This window comes from Solanum pennellii, chromosome 10 (genome assembly GCF_001406875.1).
Source record: "Solanum pennellii chromosome 10, SPENNV200".
Lineage (NCBI taxonomy): Eukaryota > Viridiplantae > Streptophyta > Magnoliopsida > Solanales > Solanaceae > Solanum > Solanum pennellii.
The window spans coordinates 14,860,264-14,881,242 of record NC_028646.1 but is presented as its reverse complement, the minus strand read 5'-3'; the positions used below and the strand labels follow the sequence as shown (position 1 = coordinate 14,881,242).

General features: G+C 32.2%; 2 protein-coding genes across 3 annotated transcripts; both read right to left on the bottom strand.

The window, feature by feature from the left end:
- Positions 1 to 2,386: 2,386 nt before the first annotated feature.
- Positions 2,387 to 8,890, bottom strand: LOC107001827 (phospholipase D delta-like). Its single transcript, XM_015199786.2, has 11 exons — positions 8,801 to 8,890; positions 7,458 to 8,596; positions 7,202 to 7,318; positions 6,805 to 6,999; positions 6,260 to 6,523; positions 6,103 to 6,171; positions 5,829 to 5,976; positions 5,156 to 5,304; positions 3,697 to 3,864; positions 3,264 to 3,461; positions 2,387 to 2,928 (listed from the first exon to the last, which is right to left on the bottom strand). The coding sequence occupies exons 2-11, from the start codon at positions 8,373 to 8,375 to the stop codon at positions 2,635 to 2,637; spliced, it is 2,520 nt and encodes an 839-aa protein (XP_015055272.1). The 5' UTR covers positions 8,376 to 8,596; positions 8,801 to 8,890; the 3' UTR covers positions 2,387 to 2,634.
- Positions 8,891 to 13,185: 4,295 nt separating this feature from the next.
- On the bottom strand, positions 13,186 to 20,974 carry LOC114074416. Of its 2 annotated transcripts, none has more exons than XM_027912337.1 (9): positions 20,755 to 20,974; positions 20,496 to 20,626; positions 17,992 to 18,036; positions 17,023 to 17,195; positions 15,501 to 15,593; positions 15,301 to 15,405; positions 14,704 to 15,105; positions 14,516 to 14,586; positions 13,186 to 13,319 (listed from the first exon to the last, which is right to left on the bottom strand). In XM_027912337.1, the coding sequence occupies exons 5-8, from the start codon at positions 15,588 to 15,590 to the stop codon at positions 14,560 to 14,562; spliced, it is 624 nt and encodes a 207-aa protein (XP_027768138.1). In that variant the 5' UTR covers positions 15,591 to 15,593; positions 17,023 to 17,195; positions 17,992 to 18,036; positions 20,496 to 20,626; positions 20,755 to 20,974; the 3' UTR covers positions 13,186 to 13,319; positions 14,516 to 14,559. The 2 variants fall into 2 exon arrangements, with proteins under 2 accessions (XP_027768138.1, XP_027768137.1); XM_027912336.1 differs by having other exon boundaries at positions 14,516 to 14,578.
- Positions 20,975 to 20,979: the final 5 nt, after the last annotated feature.

Here is a 20,979-nt window from a genome sequence, read left to right as displayed (position 1 = left end):
GGGGGAGGGGGGACATTTGACCATTTTCTCTTTATGATTAATTCGTTGGTCATTGATTCACTTAATTCCTACTCCTCCGTCCCATATTAGTTTATCACTTTTTTATTTGCACAATGCTTAAAAAGAACAAAACAAGAAGATTATTTTACTAATTCACCCCTTAAAACCTTCTTGAAAATTTAATAAACAAATGTGAACACTTTCGAAAAAAATTTAATTGCAAGAGTAATATAAAAATAATAATTAATGTTTTCTTGATTTAGTTAGACTAACAACTAATATGGGATAACTATATTTAGTATAATGATCAACTAATATAAAATGGATGGAGTAGTAAAATTGATATGATGATGTTCCTAATGGTAAAAGAAGAGCTTAGATCATTTCCAACCACATCAAATTTTACACCAAATCCTAGAGTTTTTGGCTAAATTCATCCTTCAATTATGACTGAAATCTAATGTCTAAGTGAGCAAAAAACATTGTTATACTATTCAAAAAATAACAAGAATCATCCTTCAGTTTATTTTTGTTAAGAAACTAATTCAACAAATAAAGAATTTTTTTTTAATTTGGTCATGTCTTAGCTACATCGAGAGGTGTTACCCAAAAAGAATAAGGATATGTATAAGAAATAAATATTTTATTCTCATAATTTAAATTTTGTGTGTTGTTAGTTTATATGTGTTCTTTGCATAATCAAGTAAATTGACTTGCAACAATGCATAAGTTTTGAAATATTTATACAGTAGGATCCAATTTTTTGAAAGATTATGCAAAAAAATTATTTTAAAAAATTACGTGCAACTATTTAGAGATTCTTTTTAATAAAAAAATATATATAGTAAGTAGATACTATATAGACAATTTAATTCACATTTTATAGAATATATAAAAATAATGGTAATTTAGTGAAATGATGTAGGCGTTTTGTTGTAAAAATTAAATAATAATTACTTTATTTGAAATTTTTTAAAATGGAGTTGTATTTGGACAATATTTTTACAAAGAATATTTGGAATTTGAATGTATTTTGTTTTTCTTTTGAAAAAAAATGTATTTTGTCTGAATATTTTAATCCTCAATTTCAAAAAATCAAAAAATCACCCAACTTGACTAGCTTAATCGTATGTACATATATTCATTCGACTTGACACATTTTTTGTTGATTGCTTGAGTTTCTTAAAAAAAATAGACAGAAGGATGAATCTTGCAACATTTTGAATAGTGCAAGGATGTTTTTTGTTCACTTTATAATAAAGGATGTACTTTAGATTTAGGCCATAGTTGAGGGATGATTTTCATAGAAATTGTCTACGTGAGCTTGTCCCTTGGCCCGTAGGTCCTGACACAAGGTTAGAATTCTCGAAAAACTCCCAAATCCTATACTTGGTGTAATTTTTGGTGTTTTTAAGCTCCAACCAACACCAAAATTTGGTGTGTGAATAATGGTACACCAAATTTGTTGTAACAATATTCATCACACCAAATCACTTTTTGATTATTTTAATATAATTTGGAAAAATGCACAAGTACCCCCTAGATTATGATCAAAATTCTAGAGACACCTTAATTATTCTAAGGTCGTATTCCCCCCCCCCTCCTTAACTCTTTTTTTTTTAAATTTGTGCACCTCTTTGGCTTACGTGGCATCCAAATATCTCCCACGCGCCTCAATTGCGTGGAGTCACAGAGTGTGTCATGTAAGACAAAAGATGTAAAATTACAAAAAAAAAAAATAAGTTCAGGGGCTTAATAGGACCTTAGTTTAGTTAAGGTATGTCTCTGATATTTCGGTCATAATCTAGGGGGTACTTGTGCATTTTCCCATATTATTTCATCATACAAACTTTTAATTAAACATTATATAAATGGTATATTTTAATTAAACTCTTGTATATTTACTTATTTTTTATGTAATATTTTTATAATATTAATTTTAGATATAAAATTTAGTTTTATAAATTAATTTTTCTATATATGACTTTTTTTAAAAAATAAATATATGTTAATTCTACTATAAATTATAATTTGATATAAAATAAAATAATTTAAATTATATATGATGAATGTTTTAGAACTAATTTATTTTATGAAATAAGAAATAATAATATAATAATGAAAAGAGAGAAAGATATTTATTTGATGTAAAATTTGGTGCAATGATTGAAGTTGATTACACCAAAAATACTATTGTAAAATTCGGTGTTTTGGGTTGGAGATGCCCTTACTAATATTATATCAACTCTCCAAAGTTTTAGAAGGATTTGTCAACCTTTTCTTAACACCTAGCATGCACATTGTACAAATTTGTAGGAAACAAAAGAAACATTATATTTTATGGAAACATTTTCTGCTGTTTAAGAAAGAAGTAAATTTGTACAAATTTGTATACTAAAGTTACTGACAAACAGTCTCTTCATATTTATCATTCAACCAAAATCAATATATAACTTCAATGACTTGTATTTGAAGTTCTCTTTATATATATATATATATATATCTTCCTTGCTTAGCTTCTATTGTAAAAAGTCCAAAAGCACAATGCATTATTTCTATTTTTTGTTTTTAGGCATCCAATATCCGAACCTCACTGGCCTGACTAAGCAGAATGCATTTGATAATGTGTGTGTGTTAAGTGGTAAGAGCATCGGGAAGATTAGTGGGTGCCCCTAGAATCCTACCACCAACATCAGGGAAGCTTTCAAAGCCAGGCAGATTTGTAACTTCCCCATTTTTGCTAACCTGAATTGGATATTGCATCAAGTGCCCTTTCATCTTCTTGTACTCATCTCCTGAAAATGCATTCCAGTTGTATCTAGCCATCTCATTTACGCGTCTAACACATTCCACAGTCTGAGGCTCCATGAATGTGTTCTCCACTATTCCAAGATGCTCAGACCATAGAGACATTCGATAACCATACACCTGGATATTTTCCATTCACTTTGTGATTATTAGTAATAAAATTTCACTTATATGTTATTGCCACTACGTACGTATCTTTTAAAAAATATAATAGCATAATTTGTTTCATATTCGTAAGCGTGTATAGAATTTAACTCATGCTCATATGAAGCTCTCGTTTCTCATTAGCCCCTTAACATGCTCAGTTACTGTACTTAATAAACAATTAATTCAACTAGTTTAATTAGTCATCCAACTAGTGTAGTACATGTTGTTAGTTCAAAAAAATCATCAACTATAGTTTTCTTTGGATGTGTATGGTATTTGTAGTGAAAGAAATAAATTGAATCCCAAACCTGGCCATTTGGATGGCGATCCTTTTTTGCCCATGTGTAATTTGGTTGATAAGCTCCCATAGCAATTTCTGTGTCCCTTGAACCACTCAAAGATCTTTGATTGATATTTGCAGAACCCATCAAGACATATTCATCATCTACTATCATCCCTTTTGAGTGTACATAGATCATAAATCTCCCAAACTTTTGAGCCGATCCCTGTAAAGGCAGGTGTAGTAAAATGTTACAATTTTTTACCTTCCCAAATGCTCCGATCTTATGCTAGAATTGCTAATTTACAAGGTCATTGTTGATCTCAAGATCCCAAGGATCATAGCAAATAAATAAATAAGAGACATTGTTATTGCTCTATACTTACTACAAGGATGCTTAATGAAGACTGTTATTATCGACATATATATTAGTAGTCCCTGTAATTTAAGTATGACTGTACCAGTAAACGGTCCTGGATATGTGCACTAGCTTTCTGATTTGCGGGCTTTACTTCACGTTTCCCTAGGCAGTAGAAGTTCAAGTAATCCTGAGGATGGAAATACTGAGAAAGGCATGCTTTTTCAAGAGCCTCTGCCACAATTTTGTACATCATAGACATTGTTTGGCTCTGTAATAATTACAATTCCAGATTAACAATTTTATTAAAACACGCGAAGAAGTTTAATCAGAATTGAATATCAATAGGTAACGTAAATCGTCTAATCTTGGTGACAAGAAAGCAAAGAAAATTAAGCTTCGTGAGTATATCTTCAGCTCACAAGAGCGTTCTTGTTTGATAATGTAGCCTAGTTCATTTACTGATATGCAAACTGTTAAACTCATGGAATTTTTGAAAGATGGCAAAGTTGAGTCGAACATGTAGCGTCAACGCGTTCCAGAGAATTTCAGTTTGCACAAGGAATACAACACGTTTTAACAAATCCAAGTTGAAGATGAAATAAGCAAATAACAATGTTTTTTTATTTAATTAAGGAAAACTTTGTGAAAGGTTTCTTATTTAATTAAGGAAAGGTTTGTGTTATTACTTGGTAAAGACGAGTTCAATAAAAATTTGTTAAAGAAGATTACGTTGCAGCAGCAAGGGTAGAAACCTAATCCAAGTTAAGAAGAACGTATAAACGGTTGTGGCGAAGACAAAAAGAAGTCCTAATGCTACAAGGTTTTGTTCCAGTGACAATTTTCCAGCGACAAAGGGTGGAAACAAAGTCCAAAGTTGAGTTCAACAGTTCAACAAGGATTTGTATAGCGGCAAGACAAAGTTGAATCAAACAAGGAGTTGAAGATGCGGCAAAGACAAGTTCAAGTTGAACTAGGAGTTCCACACGAAGTAGGATTTCTAGTTGAAATAGGTTTTGAATTCAAGTCCAAATCTATAAATAGGGCGATAGTCTCGCTTAGATTGCATACTTACATAGAGAGAGAAAATTAAAACACTATCAAAAGGTTTGAAAGATTTTGATATTAACTTGGGGAGTGTTGCGAGTTAAGTGAGAAGTTGTAAGATTGTATTCAAAGAGTCTTGTTTACAATCTGAGTTTTGTGAGTAGGAGTTGTTCGATAAGTTGAAGAACTTGAAGAACATTGGAAATATAAAACGGGGGATTTTGTGTCTTTGGATAGTTAGAAATTAGAGTTTATAATCTCTTAGCTAGGAATTAGAGTTTATAATTCTTCTAGGAATTAGAGTTTATAATTCCTTAGGTTATGGAGTTTTGTAATCATTGTATTGTTTGAAATTTATAAATCATACAAAGTGTTGTTGAAATTGATTATCGTTAAGTTTCAAACAAACAGAGAAACACGTTGTCTGTACGTGTTCCTTTGAAGAATTTAGGAGGTAGAATTCCAACACAAACAAGAGGAAGGAAATTTTTTCATAAAACAAATAAGTTTCAAACCTGCCAGAAGAGAATTTCTTGCACTGCTTTACTGGTTGGTACACCTTCAGGCCACATTGGAACCACAATGTATGCTGCAAAGGGTTCATTTGCTGCGATTTTTCTCGCAATTTTCAGAGCAATTTCCATGGGGACTAGATTATTAGCTCCTGTTAGAGAGATATAGTACCGAATATTATATATTGCAAATTCATTGTCTTGTAAAAGATTCTAAAATGTTCATTTATTTGCATCATAGTTTCCTTCTATATTTTCTCTCATTCAATCATATGCAAATTTTCTATGATTCTTTCCCTAAATAGGAATTTATAAAAATGCAGTAAAAATGTCAAACTGTGGATTGTATTCGAAATTTTTTCTAAAATGAGAGTTCCTTTAATTCTCACTTATCCCTACACGGGCATACAAAACCTTATCTTGTTACAAGTATATAACAAACTTCCGTCTTGCTTGTGAACAACATTTTTCCAAGTTGGAAAATTAATGTGACAGACTAATATTGCCGGCTTAGCTCTATCATATAATTTTGCACCTTGATTCAACTTAAACATTCAGCTGTCTATATGCATGATTAATCTTGTTGTAATCAGTAGCAAAAGTAAAAATGAGAAAGGGGGCTAAGTTAGACTATCAGCTAGAATTAGTTGAAGTTGAGTTGAGAACACTTGCATACCTGCATTGCGGTGTGATGGCCAGTTATATGAAGATCCAAGAAAATACTGATTCTCGATGTACACAAAGTGCTGGGCAGATCGAATTGCTTTCACATAAGCCAAATGTATGCTTCTTTCTATCTTCAAATTTTTTCCACTGACAAGATTCTGCAAATAGAAACATGTTTCACTTTCACATTCTGACTTGATTTTGCACACAGCATCTACCAGCAAGAACTATCTGAAACTAGTAATATACAGAAGTCAGGCTTCCAAAATGTTTAGTTATTATACCTGTGCCTCTGCTTCCTTAATGTCTTTTGGAAATCCTTTTACTGATCCTGAATCAATTGATCTAAATACCTGGAAAGAGTGCACAAGAAACGGTTACAACGAACTTTTAATGATTGACAGAGAAGCAACATCACAAAATAAGAAATATGTCTAATACCTGCACATTCCAACTCTCAGGATCTTGTTCATTTGTGACACGGACCGCAAGGTCACCATCTGGCCCAGCGGAAGGCATACGAATTGCTGCTATTCGATCTAACTTAAGCAATGTATCAGACCCTTGTTTGACTTTTCTTAGTTTGAGCCATTTCATAGCCTTGTTAAATCTTTGCTCAAAGTTGGTTAAAACATCATAAGCAGCAGGACCATCAATTTTACAGTGTAGATCATGCCATGGTTCTCTTGGGCCACCTGAAGTAGTCTGTATATATGTAAGAGATACAATGATACATCTACCATACCAGAAGGGTATATGAAAGAAAAGATAATTCAATATCCAGCCAAGAACGTAAAAAATTACTGTGTTTCCCAACGATGGTAAGAACCTTAAACATCGAACCCATAGAATTTAAATCCTAGATCCACCACCTATTGTTCCTTGTAAAATATTTCATATAGAAACATTTAGGTTTCTGAAGTACTTTGACGTCTTGAATAAAACTTTATCACAGAAATTTGAAGATATCCAAGTTAATAGCTTACTGTAAATGTGGGATTATGAACATCATTTCCAAAGACAGTGTCGAGATCGCTAAACAATCTATGCTCGGGAGTATCATAGCGGCCATCACATAGATCCAGGCCACCAACAAAAGCAGTGATTTTCCGTTCATTCTGAGGTGCTTCGGTATCAACAAGCACACATTTCTGATGATGTGTAAAAAGATTTCCAACAATCTGCAGAATGAAGTGATCCTTTGATTAACAGATGAAATCAAGTCATCCTTTGATCAATGGATCCCTTGGCTGAATTATGCTTGAAGATAGTAAAACTAGTTGCTTGTTCTAGATGTACAACTTTTTCAAATATTAAATTAGGATTCATCTGCCATATATGTTCCCCTCTCCTTGCCCCTAAGAACAAAAATAAAGTATAAACCTGTCTCTTGAGAATACTAAGCTTACTGCTGGCGGAACGAGGACAAAGCACACAGTGTACACTTGAGTGTTTAAAAAACTTCCTCGTCTCTTCATCGTGAGTCTGCATTACACCTTCCTGCATTCGAGCTCATAAGACAATAAGACCAATATTATGATGCTTACTAAAAATGATTATCATAAGAAATCACATCAATGGATAACTTCTCTATAATAAATAGTACTAACAGTTTTGTATGGTCTATTATATTAATTACCGTTTTGAGGAAGACATCATCATTTGAAGTTTTATCATCCCAAATGAGCAAAATCACACGAACTCCTTCTTGTGACTTGTACTTGAGCAAATCTCCTAGTGTTCTTTCCCCTGCCGAAGGCAAAGGCCTTGTAGGTTCTCTTACTAGCCGTATAGGATGATATACAGACCAACCAACAACATATATTAGATACTTAGCCTCCAACATGGAATGACATATATCTTCCCAGCATTTGTTATGACTAAAAACCTTCCCATCATCTAGCGAAATTTTCGGAAGTGCTGCATCAGGCACATGAGCATCCTGATAAAGAGTAAGATTTCCACCTCTTCGTAGTGGAAAATAGGTATGTGGTACTCCTACACTATTCGTGTCACGTCCAACACCATTTCTATATAGAGGATTCTCCGCCACTGGCTTATATTGGATTGACAGATGCAGTTGAGCACCAGTTTTCAGAGGATCCCCGGAATGTCCAAGAATGGGGAACCAACTATTTATTTCTTTACCTGCAACAATTTTATCAGCTGGTATCTCCACCTTTCCAATCAGTTCAGCTCCTACCCCATCATTATCCTTGACAAAAAACTCAACTTTGTCAACTGTGTGAGCAACTGGTATGCGAACATGCTCATTCCACGATGGATTTTCATCATTGCGAATAACTGTTGTTCGAGCTACTTTTGCTCCACCTATAACAACAGACACGTAAGGATCACTAGTATCTATTATTTTACGAGTTCCTGATTTCCCTGGATCCTTGTTCTTAGCCTTTCGCGTAGATCCAAATGGGCTGAACTTTGAACAACATGCCATGTCCATGTTTGGAAGTGACTTCGCTTCTATAATCTGCACGTCCAGTTCTCCATGAAGGAGTATTGCACCTCCAGGACTATCCATACAAGGTTTTCCAGCCATAGGAACACAATTCCTTGATTTCACAGAGCTAATTAACAACAGAATGCCTTATTTTCCTCCACGAATCATAACCAACTACTATCATAGTTTTGCCAACAATGGCAACCGCGATAACGGAAGAGCTTGTTACCTCACATGATATATAGATCATTCAATTATCACAAATGAAGGAAGTCGGTTTCATAATTCTTGCGAGTGTTATACCAAATACATGTCTGCAACTGAAAAATGCAAACAAGAAAGTGAACATAGATACTATTAATAACAAATTGCAACAATTTATTCATGAATTATGTGTTTGCTGGATCTAGTTTCGTTAAATCAATTTACAACCATAAATTTCTTATTATTTCAACAAAAGACGATCATGACTATATATATTAATTATTCATTTGCTTGAAAGATGTGTTTATGCCTTAATTTACCTGAAGAATGAGCTTCAGAGGTTAAAAGAAATAATTGAAGGATCCAATGACACATTTTTGAGTTTTTGTTTCTACGAGTAAAGAGATGTATGTAGTCGGACCCGTATTTGGCGGCAAATGCAAAATACTTATCGTTGGGGCTTGTTTATCAAATGCTAATTATACGCTATGCCCTTCTTTTCAAGTATTACTTATAATTATATTACCCCTTTCTTATTTTCCTTTATTCGTCAACAAAAAATATCCAATTGAATTATTGAAGTAAAAAAAAGAGAAGTTTTCACACAATGGGTGCAGGTTGATTTTCATTGATCTCCCCCGTGTATTAGATGAACTTTTATGTAACTATCTATATCTATAGTTTTATACTATCTTTAAAAGCATGAACTTGGAACATAAAAGTTGAATTACTATAATACCTCAAATTAAAAATACTCATATTTATTTAATTTATATTAAAATAGATACCTTTATTACACAAAAAGATTGTGACTTTTTTTATTAGTTCTTACTTTTTCAAAGTATTATGACTTTTTTCAATGGGTTGTGACTTTACAAAACAATCGTTTTTTATATGATAAGTTGTGACTATTTGAAAGGGTTATGACTTTTCGATGAACAGTAACTTTTTCTGAAGGCTGGTGATTTTTCTGATAAGCCACAATAAGTACCTACCTATTCATATTATTATTTGTTAGTTGTAAATACACGGGTTTCCTCTCACTTTTAAACTAAATTTTTTTTAGGTTTTCTACTCTTCTTCTTCTTAAAATATCCAAGTGTTATTTGCAATAGTTTATTAAGTTCAAAATTCTGTGAAATTGGAGGTACCACATAAGAAAGAGTTGGTGAACAAAATGTAACAAATCATTCATCAATTCACAATTATATTTTCCTCTTACGATTTTCATCACACAAATACTTCAATATTATTTATATCAATATAGAAAATTAGCCTTTTAATTAACCTACTTATTTTATTTATTAAAAAATATTAATTTCGTACGAATAGCCACAACAATGTCTACCTTCATGTTTCTTCGGTCATAAATCATAACCATCCACTCCTTATAAATTTTTGGCGATTTTTTTACTGTGACAATTTGAGATCATTTAAAATTTTCATACATGATTCATCCTCAATCTATTGATATGTTTCGCCAAAGTTCTTAGCATTGGAATTTAGAAATTGTCTTTCTATTAAAGAAGAAAAGAAGAGAACAAAGAAATGTCCAATTATCTATGAACTTGATTCACACAGAAAACTTCTATATGTAGTGTGCGGAGATTTTCATTTCTTTTTCTTGTTTTGTTTCTTTGATTAATTACTTTTGTATTTTTATTCGAGATAAAAGTTGGCAATTAGTGTTCACAGAATGAGTGAACAATGATGAATACACATATTATAGATTATTTTTTGAATAATATAAAGGGGAAATGGTCTGGTAGACCCTTGTACTTGTATGCGTTTGTATTGTGAATCCTTCTACTTAATAATTTACTGAGTAAACCTTTCAACTCAACCAAACGAATATTTTCAAACCCCTCTTATCGTGTGTAGTTCACTCGCCTTGAATTGATAACCTGTCGCATAAATTAATTACATGTCATAATTATATTTATTATTTGTTTTTAAAAATTATTAAACAAAGTTTTATCAAATAAAATATAAAACAATAAATTTTAAATTTATTAAATTTTGAGACTCCATACCTCTGCTTCAACAGTGTAACATCTAAATCCACCAGCGAAAGTCGTCGCTGCCAACGCTTTTCTTGCCGGCAAGACTAGCAGGTCTCCATCTCCGTTGCAATCCTCACTATTTTTCTTTCATCTTTCTTCAACCTCCACAAAATTAGTAACCCTAAGTCGAAACACCACCGACAACCCCTGTGAGCCCCCAGGGACCGCCTCTCTTCTCCATCCTCTCCGTCGTACCAACAAACCACCTCTCCGCCTTTCGTTCGGGTGAAAAAAGATCAGTGTCGCCTCTCTCTCTTACTCCACTTTAAAACACTAGACTCCGACGATCACCACCATAATATTAACGTCGCTTTATCCCTTCAATAATAACAACTTGAAATGTGACGATAAAGAGGTGTCATATCCTGCTAAAGGTGATAATAAGTGTATAGAAGAAGGAAAAAGGGGTTGGGGCAGGAACCGGGATGGCGGCTGGATTTGAAGGAAAAGGAAGACTTTTTCTAAAATTTACTTTTTTTTAATTTATCATTTTAATTTTTAGTTTTTTTTAATTGAATATTTAATTTTAAAATATTTTTAAATTTAAATCTGAATTTCACTTGCCTTCACATGTGTGTAGTCACACTCTTTCGCCAACTCAACATCTTAATGCCACATAAGTCTGGTCAATGGTCACTTATTGTATTTTGTTGAGTATAAGTGTTTAGTTGACAAATTGTTAAGTAGAAGGGTTCACAATACAAATTCATACAAGTAGAAGGGTTCACAATACAAATTCATACAAGTACAAGGGTCCACCAGACCATTCCGCCTAAAATAAATAGATCAAGTTATGGGAGATACAATAAAAATAAACAAATATGAAAAAAGACACATAATTGGGGTAAAATAATTCTACATTATTTCTTCTTTTTTTATTCTTTTAACCTCAAATAAGGAGTTTCTCTCTAATTTTGGAACACCAAGGTTAATATAGCTTGAACATATATTTTTGTCTTCCTTCTTCATTGACTATGAATTTTTCAATATATTTTTTTTAGAGAAAGTAAAGTGTTGGTGGCAAGAGATTTCAACCAAATTTAACACTAGAGTAATATATCATCAACATATATTTTTGTCTTCCTTCTTCGTTGGCTATGAATTGTTCCATATCTTTTATTTTTTTTTATATGTATATTGTTTTGACTTTTTTTATGTATGAATTCCCTATTATTTGAGTTCATTTTGATATAAGAAAATGATATGTCACAAGATACACTCTTTGGTTGATCACAAAATGATCTTAAATCAAATTAAAGATTCTGTAAATAAATAATTTAAATTTTATTCATCAATAAATTTTTTTATTGAAAAAGTTTAATGTTATGTATCATGATACAACTTGTATAGATACTAGATACTCTCATTAGACAACAACTATATGAAATGTATGTTGCAAAAAAAAATATAGGACTAAAATTCCACAAAGATATGGTAGAAACTTAAAGAAATAAAATATTTTTCACCATAAGTGATGTAGTTCATATATTAAAATTAAATTATGCTACTGATATATATATATTAAAGAAAAATTTATCAACAAAAATATTTGACATACACTCAGTTCTTTATTTAACCATCATTCGTGATAATAATATTTCACTATAACAACCTATTTTTTTAGAATTAATTTTTGATGTTTTTTTCTCTCTGTAACATTCTACTTGTAACAATGTTGATATTTCTGTAGAAGTACACATTCGGTAAAATTACATCTCTTTGATAGCGATACTCAAATATAAATTGAGTAATAATATTTTAAAAAGATATATTACGTATAAAGATAAAATATTGCACTATTTATAATAATAGTTATTAGTGTCATGAACATATCAAATGTTGTAAGTCATTTTGGTGGTAAAATGGATGATCATAACTCCTTGGTTAATTTCCTTCTTTATGAGTAGTAATGTTATTGATAATGTGGTCAAATGGATGATCATAACTCCTAGATTAATTTCATCCTTTATTGGTAGTAATGTTGTTGATAATGTGGTCAAATCATTACAACATTTTATGTCTCCAACCACCCTAGAGAAGTGTGGCCTAAACTATGAAAAAGTGTGGCCTTTGGTAAAAGGCCACACTTTTTAACTTTAAGCCACACCTTTCCAGATGTGGCCGGAAGCAGCAAAACCTTAGAGTTTAGGCAACGCTTTACAAGCGTAGCCTTATTTGCTACGCTTAAAAGCGTAGCCAAAAGGAAAAAAGGCCACGCTTTGTACCTACGCTTAGAAGTGTTGCCTTATGAGCTACACTTTTAAGCGTAGCCTCAAACTCAAAAAGGCAACACTTTGTAGCTACGCTTAAAAGTGTTGCCTTATCAGCTACACTTTCAAGCGTAGCCTAGAAGAAAAAAAGCCACGCTTTTGCTGCTACGTTTAAAAGTTTTGTCTTATCAGCTACACTTTGAAGCGTGCCTTCGCTACCATATTGCCCACATTTACCAAGTGTTGTCTTTTCTATCTAATGTATGACAACACTTTGAAGTGTTGTCCTTGCTCACGTGCATACACAATTTACAGTCCTATGCCACAATTTCTAATTTAAATACTCCAGTATTATATTGCAATAAATAATCTCTAGCGCTAATAAATAATTCAAATTTATAGATTTCCCATAAAGTACTTCAAAACATAGAATGTGTTGTGCACATACCCATACTTATACATCAGTATTCTAAATGTCTACACAATAGTTCAAATATGTATTCAAACTTTTACAATAGTTCAAAAACTCTTCATCATCCACTTCAAATTTGATCACTTCCATTTTCCTACACAAATAAGATATTGGCAGTTATATAGAAGAGGTAAGAAGTTCAGATTGCAACAATATAGAGAGGCAAGAAGTCCAGCAGATATAGAAAATTAGATTGCATCTTTTGATGTTCAAAGTAGATGCCTACTTGTCTTTTGATGTTCAAAGTAGATGATCTTTCCTTAGGTGTCTAGAATTCCAAATGAGTTCAACAACAATGAATAAATGCATTAGGGTTCAAATTTCATAAGAAACAATATAAAATATTTGGTGTTATACAATAACCTTGATGCACGCAAACTAACACGAACACTAAAAAAAAGAAATTAATGAGGAGACACAAACAATTAGATTCTCCTAATAATTATTTGTTTATTCGTTTGTAGTTATGGAAGCATGCCTTCTACTAGGATGTCAAAAGTTATGGGTAATAACATAAATATTCTATATAATAAGAAAGAAAATAGACCTTACCGACAGAAATATTTACATATAGAAGCACAAAAGGCAGCAGCAGTTACAGAAAACATTAACAACGACAAATCTACAGATTGCAGCAGCAGTTTCAAAAAACGTCAAATCTGCAGATTGCAGATTCCATACCTTGCAGAAGTTTATTTGCAGAGGTTTAGACAGACCAGTTTGCAAGCTAGTACAGACCTATAGCATGTTGTAATGTTCTATACAAATGTCAAAAAAACAGTGAAACAAAAGAAGCAAAACCTTAGCTCAATTTAAACCAAATACATTAACAACAACTAAAGAGAGAAAAGTCCAGATTGTAGATTACAGCAGCAACAAAAACTAAAGAAAATTAGATTAGTTTCCTTGTGTAGTTAATATGTTCCACACGATCAAACAAGGAAACTAAATCTCACATAGCAAAACTAGACTTCAACCATACCAAACAAGCAAGATGAACAGTGTACAAGAGAAGCAAAATCTTAGCTCAATTCAAACCAAAGTCACTAACAATAACTAAATAGAACTCAGTCGTATTTAGAGTGTTTCGCCACCATTCAATAATATTCAAAACCATATCGAGAATATGTAACAAGTTCAGAGTTACTTCATACTCATCAGAGGAGGCAAAAAGTAACCAAATTTTAATTGAGATCTTCAAATATGAAAGTTAATGCACTTATTCCAAGTATCCAGAGAGGAACCTAATTCACTGGGATATAACTTGATAACAGTCAACTAATCACATACCTCTGCAGCCTGGAAAGACCTCTTTTTCTACTTCAACGCGAATTTCACATCATTGGAGGATCCCTGTCAGACTAGAACATATTTCAAGCTACTTTGAATGATTCAAACATGAAGTTAATCAATAAGCCAATTACAAACAAGAAGACTTTCTAAGAAACTGAGAGGACTAATTTGAAAAAACTAAATACCTTTTGAAGATTCGGATCATGAGTTGACCCGGAAGATTGTAGAGGATTTTGGCCTTTTACAGTTTGTGCACTACCCGCATCAATAGGTGAAGCAATGTTAGATACAACACCCCCTTGCATACCTCGAACATTCAATCCAGGGTTGTTTTGAAGCAATTGACTAAAAAAATGTCGCATTTCTTCTCTTATTTCTTCTCTCATTTCATTCGTTTCTTCTTCCAGAGAAGTGATTTCATTGGCATATTTTTGTTTTAGCTTGCTATCTTCCTCATCTTTCTTCAAAGAACTTGTTGTCACTGATCTACCATAGCATCTAAGTCGACCAGGCTGCTCCTTACCAAACGCTGTCGTAAAAGCATCATCTGCAGTTTCCCCAAAATTTTGGCGATTCTGAAGTTCAGCCTATTGAATAAAATTGACATCCATATTATATGCAAGTACTTCTAATTTCTCTCTAGCTTAAATGAGTTTATGGTTCATTAAGTTAACTTCAATTGACATCCCTTCAAGCATATTCAAATAAATTATCGCCCTCCAAACAGTGTAAAATTTTTAAACCTGAATTAAATTCATCATTGATACACTTTAAAAACTTACTATTGCAATTTGAGTATCGGCCTGAAGTTCCTTTCCCATTTTTGTACGAGTTTCAATAAACATTTCAGACTTTGGTGGTTCCTCATTGTTTTCTTTGATTGCACGCTACAAATTATATAAAAAGATATTTAAAAACGTATCAATCTATTGGAGGAATACAAATGGATTAAAAGTATATGGCCGAAGATGCTAAGTATTACCAATGTCACACATACTCTTGCAAAACTAATAGGTCCCATTCGATGTCTCCATTTTTGCTTTTTCCTGTTTTGAGAATTCATCTCACACATGGCCTATAATTATATAAAAAGAGATGTTTGAATTGGTAAGAACGTTAACTGCTTGAATATCAATTCCTCTAGTAAACAAATCTGTTCCATCAAGAAAGAACACAAAATTAAGAAATTTAACAATTAATCAATTTGAAATTTCAGCTGTAAGAACCCCAAAAATAATCAATTTCTTCTAAACACAAAACAAAAATTTCTTCTAAACATAAGCTACTGATCCAAACAAGTTCATTAAAAGAATAAATCCTAGTAGTATAAACAAATTGGCTACTTAATGTACTATCGATGAGTATTACGAATGATTAGCATTATAAACCAAAGAATCCCATCAGCTTCCATGTTCCAAGAAGCAAATAAATAATGGAATGCTATCCAAAACCGAAACAAGACGGAAATATAAAAATATTGAAGCATGCTGGAAATGGATCTATTGAACTTTAAACTGTTACAAACTTACTCACTTAGAAGCAAATATGGACAGAAATCTGAAACATATGAAAATATGAAGTTATGTTCTGGATTAAGAGCAGAACTATGAAGAATTATTATCATAAATCATGAGTTGGAACTTGCAACTCGAGAACAGATATTAGACACATCTATTGTGTTGAGGTAGTGACTCCGGAAAAAAAAGGAAATAGCCAAGATTTATGCTTATATTTAAACCCCTTTGACGATATTGCAATGGCAAAATCAAATGATATTGCAGATACATTCACAACTAAAAAATGTTAAAAACAATTGAAGCAAAGCATATTAATTCATCTTGAAGATATGCATTGACTTAATCAATCTCCCAAACTAACAAGTAATAACTCCAAAATTTGCATTGAAATGAATACTAGCTGCCACATAGTTCACCAAACTCTTGATCAATTTAAGGATATAAATAAACTAATGCATCTTAGAAGAAACCTGGATCGTGCTCATTAGCAGAAAATACAATTAAACGAGCAGAAAATACAGACATAATTTGAACGAAAGTCAAACTCACAACGAGATGCTTCCCCCAAATCAAAGCGATTTTTAGTTAACTGTATTTTTAATATTTATTAGCTCTCTCTCAGTGGCTTAGCCGCCTTGAGTTATGTTCATTTTTTTAAACTATGAGGCCCCAGTTTCTATTAGTTTTTGCAGTGTAAAGAAATTGTTCAGGTTCAATATTAGAATCTGTATATTTTCATGGAATTCCAAGACAAAAAAAAACCCAAAAAACTTAATCACAAAACCCACAGACATTTTCCTCCTTCCATACACAAATATAGGCAAGAAACCTACTAACTACGCTTGACTACAGATTTTTCTTCTTTTCCTAATTTGAAATTTCAGTTGTAAGAACCCCAAAAGTAATCAATTTCTTCTAAACACAAAATGAACATTCAACCAATTTACTATTTGCAGATCTACAGATTACTAGAGAATCAATTCTTACCTTCACAAATTGGTTGTACAGATTACTAGAGAATGAAAAGGAATCTCAGCACTTGAGTTCTTCAGCTTCCACTCTTGATTTCTTCCATCCCCACCTTTGTATCTTCAGATTTTCATCTCTTTCAGTAAAATACACAATCCCTTTAAAGTTCACAGTTGGAGCTTCTTTGTTGCCTTTTTTGAAAAGTTCATAGACACATTGCTCTAAAAAATTACTTAACGAGATGGTGGAATATGAATCATTATAATGAAGCTCAAAAGATCATGATTCATTCCCTACCTATTTTATTAGTTGGAATTTATGGATAAAATAGATACGCGGCTAAATATGGAGGGCAATAGTGCAGTATAGTCAAGGTGAATTTCTTAAGTTCCAAAGAAATTAAATACATTCTCACCACATTCTTTTCATATTTTAAATGGACAAACAACTTGACAGAACTGATATTACTCATGGACAAATGCAGTCAGTAAATAAAATTACAGCAATAAAATGAAGACACATACTGGAAATTATTCATCAATACTCAGCAGTCGCTGGAAATGCAACATCTAGTACAAAAGCTCCAGCAACTCATTTGAATTCCTTTGGTGCAAACATATTTATAGGGAAGCAAAATGAAGCCACATATTGGACATTATTGATCAATACTACACAGAAAAACAATACCCTCTACTGCTAAGGGTAGCTATTCTTTAGAAAAAAACATAGATGAAAAACTTCAGGATGAGGAAGCTCAAGAGAATGAAGCACACACCTTAATAATCCACCTTGAGCCTTCAAATAATCAGAATCAGAATCATATGTTATGGGATGATCAGAATTATTGTGAGTTTCGAGTTTCGAGTACCTTGTTACCATTCTTGATTCTAATAAATACATAATAATAACTACAAAATTGTATGACATTGTATGTCATTATTTCAAGGATGAAACATAGTCATTTTACAGTTAAGAGATTAGAAATACCTTGATTTTGATGTCTGCATAATCTTAGTTTCCTCTCAGCAAAACCTGAAATAGCAGAGAAGATTTCATGGTTTAGAAAAAAATTGATCGAAGTGTTCGTATGCAAAAGTATAAAACTACAGAAATAGTATCTTTATACGGGCAACAAGAGATTTTATTTCTTTTAGAGGAAAAATAAAACTGTAGCATGCTATTTCGAAAGGCTAATGAACAGTGAGACATCTCTTCTTACATTGCAACTTTACTAGGCAACTGCAATGTAATACAAATGTTTTTCAGTACTACCTAAGTACTATTTGAAATAAAAATATTACTAGTTTAAAAATAATTTTATAGAAAACATGTCTTTTACTATATATTCTAGTAGATTGCAGATTCCATGAAGTATTTCTATTAATCGAGATCACATATGATATGCTTGGAACATAAAAAACAGAAATATAATAAAGCATATAAATTGAGTTGATAAGGATAAACAAAATAAGGAAGTTTCTTTCTAAATTAGAAGACAGTATGCTTAGAACATAAAAAACCAGAAATATATTAAAGCATATAAACTTTTTCAGCCCGTTAGTCATAATTATATCTCCAATCTCAAGGTGGAAAAAGGGGAAGATGACACACATTGATCAAACTACTCCAAATTTACAAAAACATAGAACATGATGAATCATTGTCTACTCCCAAGGCTGAAACATCTTCCTACACTATTATCCAATCATTTTCTGCTTGATTAAGATAAAATCAGGCTCAAAATGATATCACTATTGACCTGGCGACTACTATTATCACTACCAAACAAGTACTGCCGGCTGGAGCAACAACTACACACACAAATCAGCAACCAAATATGGAGAAGGCAAATGAGCTATGAGATGAGCAATGGAAAGTTTGAAAAAAGGAGAACTACAGGCAGAACCGACACACTTTGGGAAGAAACAATCAGGTAAGACACTTAACTCTACTATTTCTACTCATAATAACTATAATGATCTTTTTTTCAGGATCAAACTAATAACCAACAAGAACAAGAAAACCACCTTCACAATTTGATATATCAATAAAGGAAATACATCAACAAATAAAATAAAGGATGATTTGAATAAAGAAAAACTAGACAAAATCGAGGAAAATACAGTCGAGAGGTTCCAGAAGAGAGAAAGAGAGAGAAAAGCCTTAAGTAACAAATAAAATACCTCAACTATCACCAACCAAATATACAATAAAAGGGCAGCAACAAGCCAAAAATAAAAAAAGAGAAAAAATACATTCATAAGTTGATTCTGCCAATGCTGTGAAAATAAATCGATGTTTAGTAACAGAAGGAAGTTAGCATCTGAGATTTTAAGCAAACAATACAGATGATTCCAACTGACTTTCATTTTATTGACGAATTGATATGCTAAAGAAGCAAACAATACAGACGATTCAAAATATAAAACAAGGACTACAACTAAGGAAACTTGTACAAAATAAATGAAAACAAGAGGAATTTTAATCACCTAAATGGGCTATCATTATTTGGGAAATACCAACAGAAAGGAACTGACTTCTCACTTGACGTGAGGTATCAAAATTAGTGAATCACAAAATTACGAGGGCATAATAAATGAAGGTGCAAATTAAAAAATAGCATGCTCAACCACTGTCCGAACAAGGATAAAAATCTCACAAAACTAAACATGAACTTTAAACTAAAATTATCTCAATATTGGCATTAGCGACAGATACTTTGAAAACCAAAAAAGAAAATATAGAGAATGTCATATTTAAGTTGATTAAACACAGACTTAAAGAGAAGAACATTTGAAATAAATAGGCAGCCAACTCATGCTAGTAAGAGAATTGCTTTTGTGCTTATGGCCCAAACGACTGAATTAGCCAGGCTGAATGAAAAAGTCCAGGCAACTGTAGTCATCAAATACTACGAAATGATTCTAACAACTTCATACTACGAGGTGATCCCAAAACATTTCAAAATATTGAACTAAAGTTACTATCTATACTTGAAAATGCACTAGAGAAACAACAAATGACTTCTTCACTCTTCAAGACATATACTCGAAAACAAGAAAATTGTTCCAGCAAACAGAGACAAGACAAAATCAATGTGATTAACAAATGAACAACCAAGATTAAGGCGAGCACATTAAAAAAAGCAGTGACCACAGATTAAAACAAACATTATAGAAAGAAAGAGCTTAAACATGGACAAGCAACAGTACCAGCAATCAGAATAAGAACAAGGAAAATCTTAAGCATCTGCAGAAATTAACATGAAAAGCAAAGGATAATCTAAATGTTTTTGCTCAAATAAATCCCAACTTTATTTCATTCCCTAACGGTGAAAAAAGGTTTATATAGGGAGGTTAATATACGAGCTACACTCCAAAAATCAACTGATGAAACTAAAATACAAGTCACACTCCCAAAAATTGCATAAAAACACAAGAATATAAAAACCCTAAAGTTAAAATTTAGAATTTCAAAATGAAATTTCTTACCTGATAAACCCAAATCCAACAAAATCTCTTTGAAATTGTGTTCTTCAGTGAGACACTTGAGAGAACAGTGTGACGGAGAGACTAATTAGCTTCAGTTCATCATGTCAACAACCCAACAGTATTCATTTCTTCTATACACAAAACGAAAAATCAAACACTTCAGCTAACAAGAAGACTGTTTTAGAACTACCACTTCAGCTAAAAATCAAACACTTCAGCTAAAAATCAAATAAGTTTTGAAAAAGAGAATCGTTCTTACTCTTCAAGAAATCGTTCAACTCTTCAGCTCAGTTCATCGACTCTTCAGCTTGTATCAGAAAAGCAAACTAGTTCTTCACCTCTCTTCACCTCGAACCTTTAGTACTTCAGCTTGTATCGGAATAATGGAACCGGCCAATTCTTCTGCTGAAAAGAGAAACGTGAAAAGGAAAGCTGAAAGAGGAAAGTGAAGTCAAAATGTTTTATTAATGTTTAACTTTTTTGG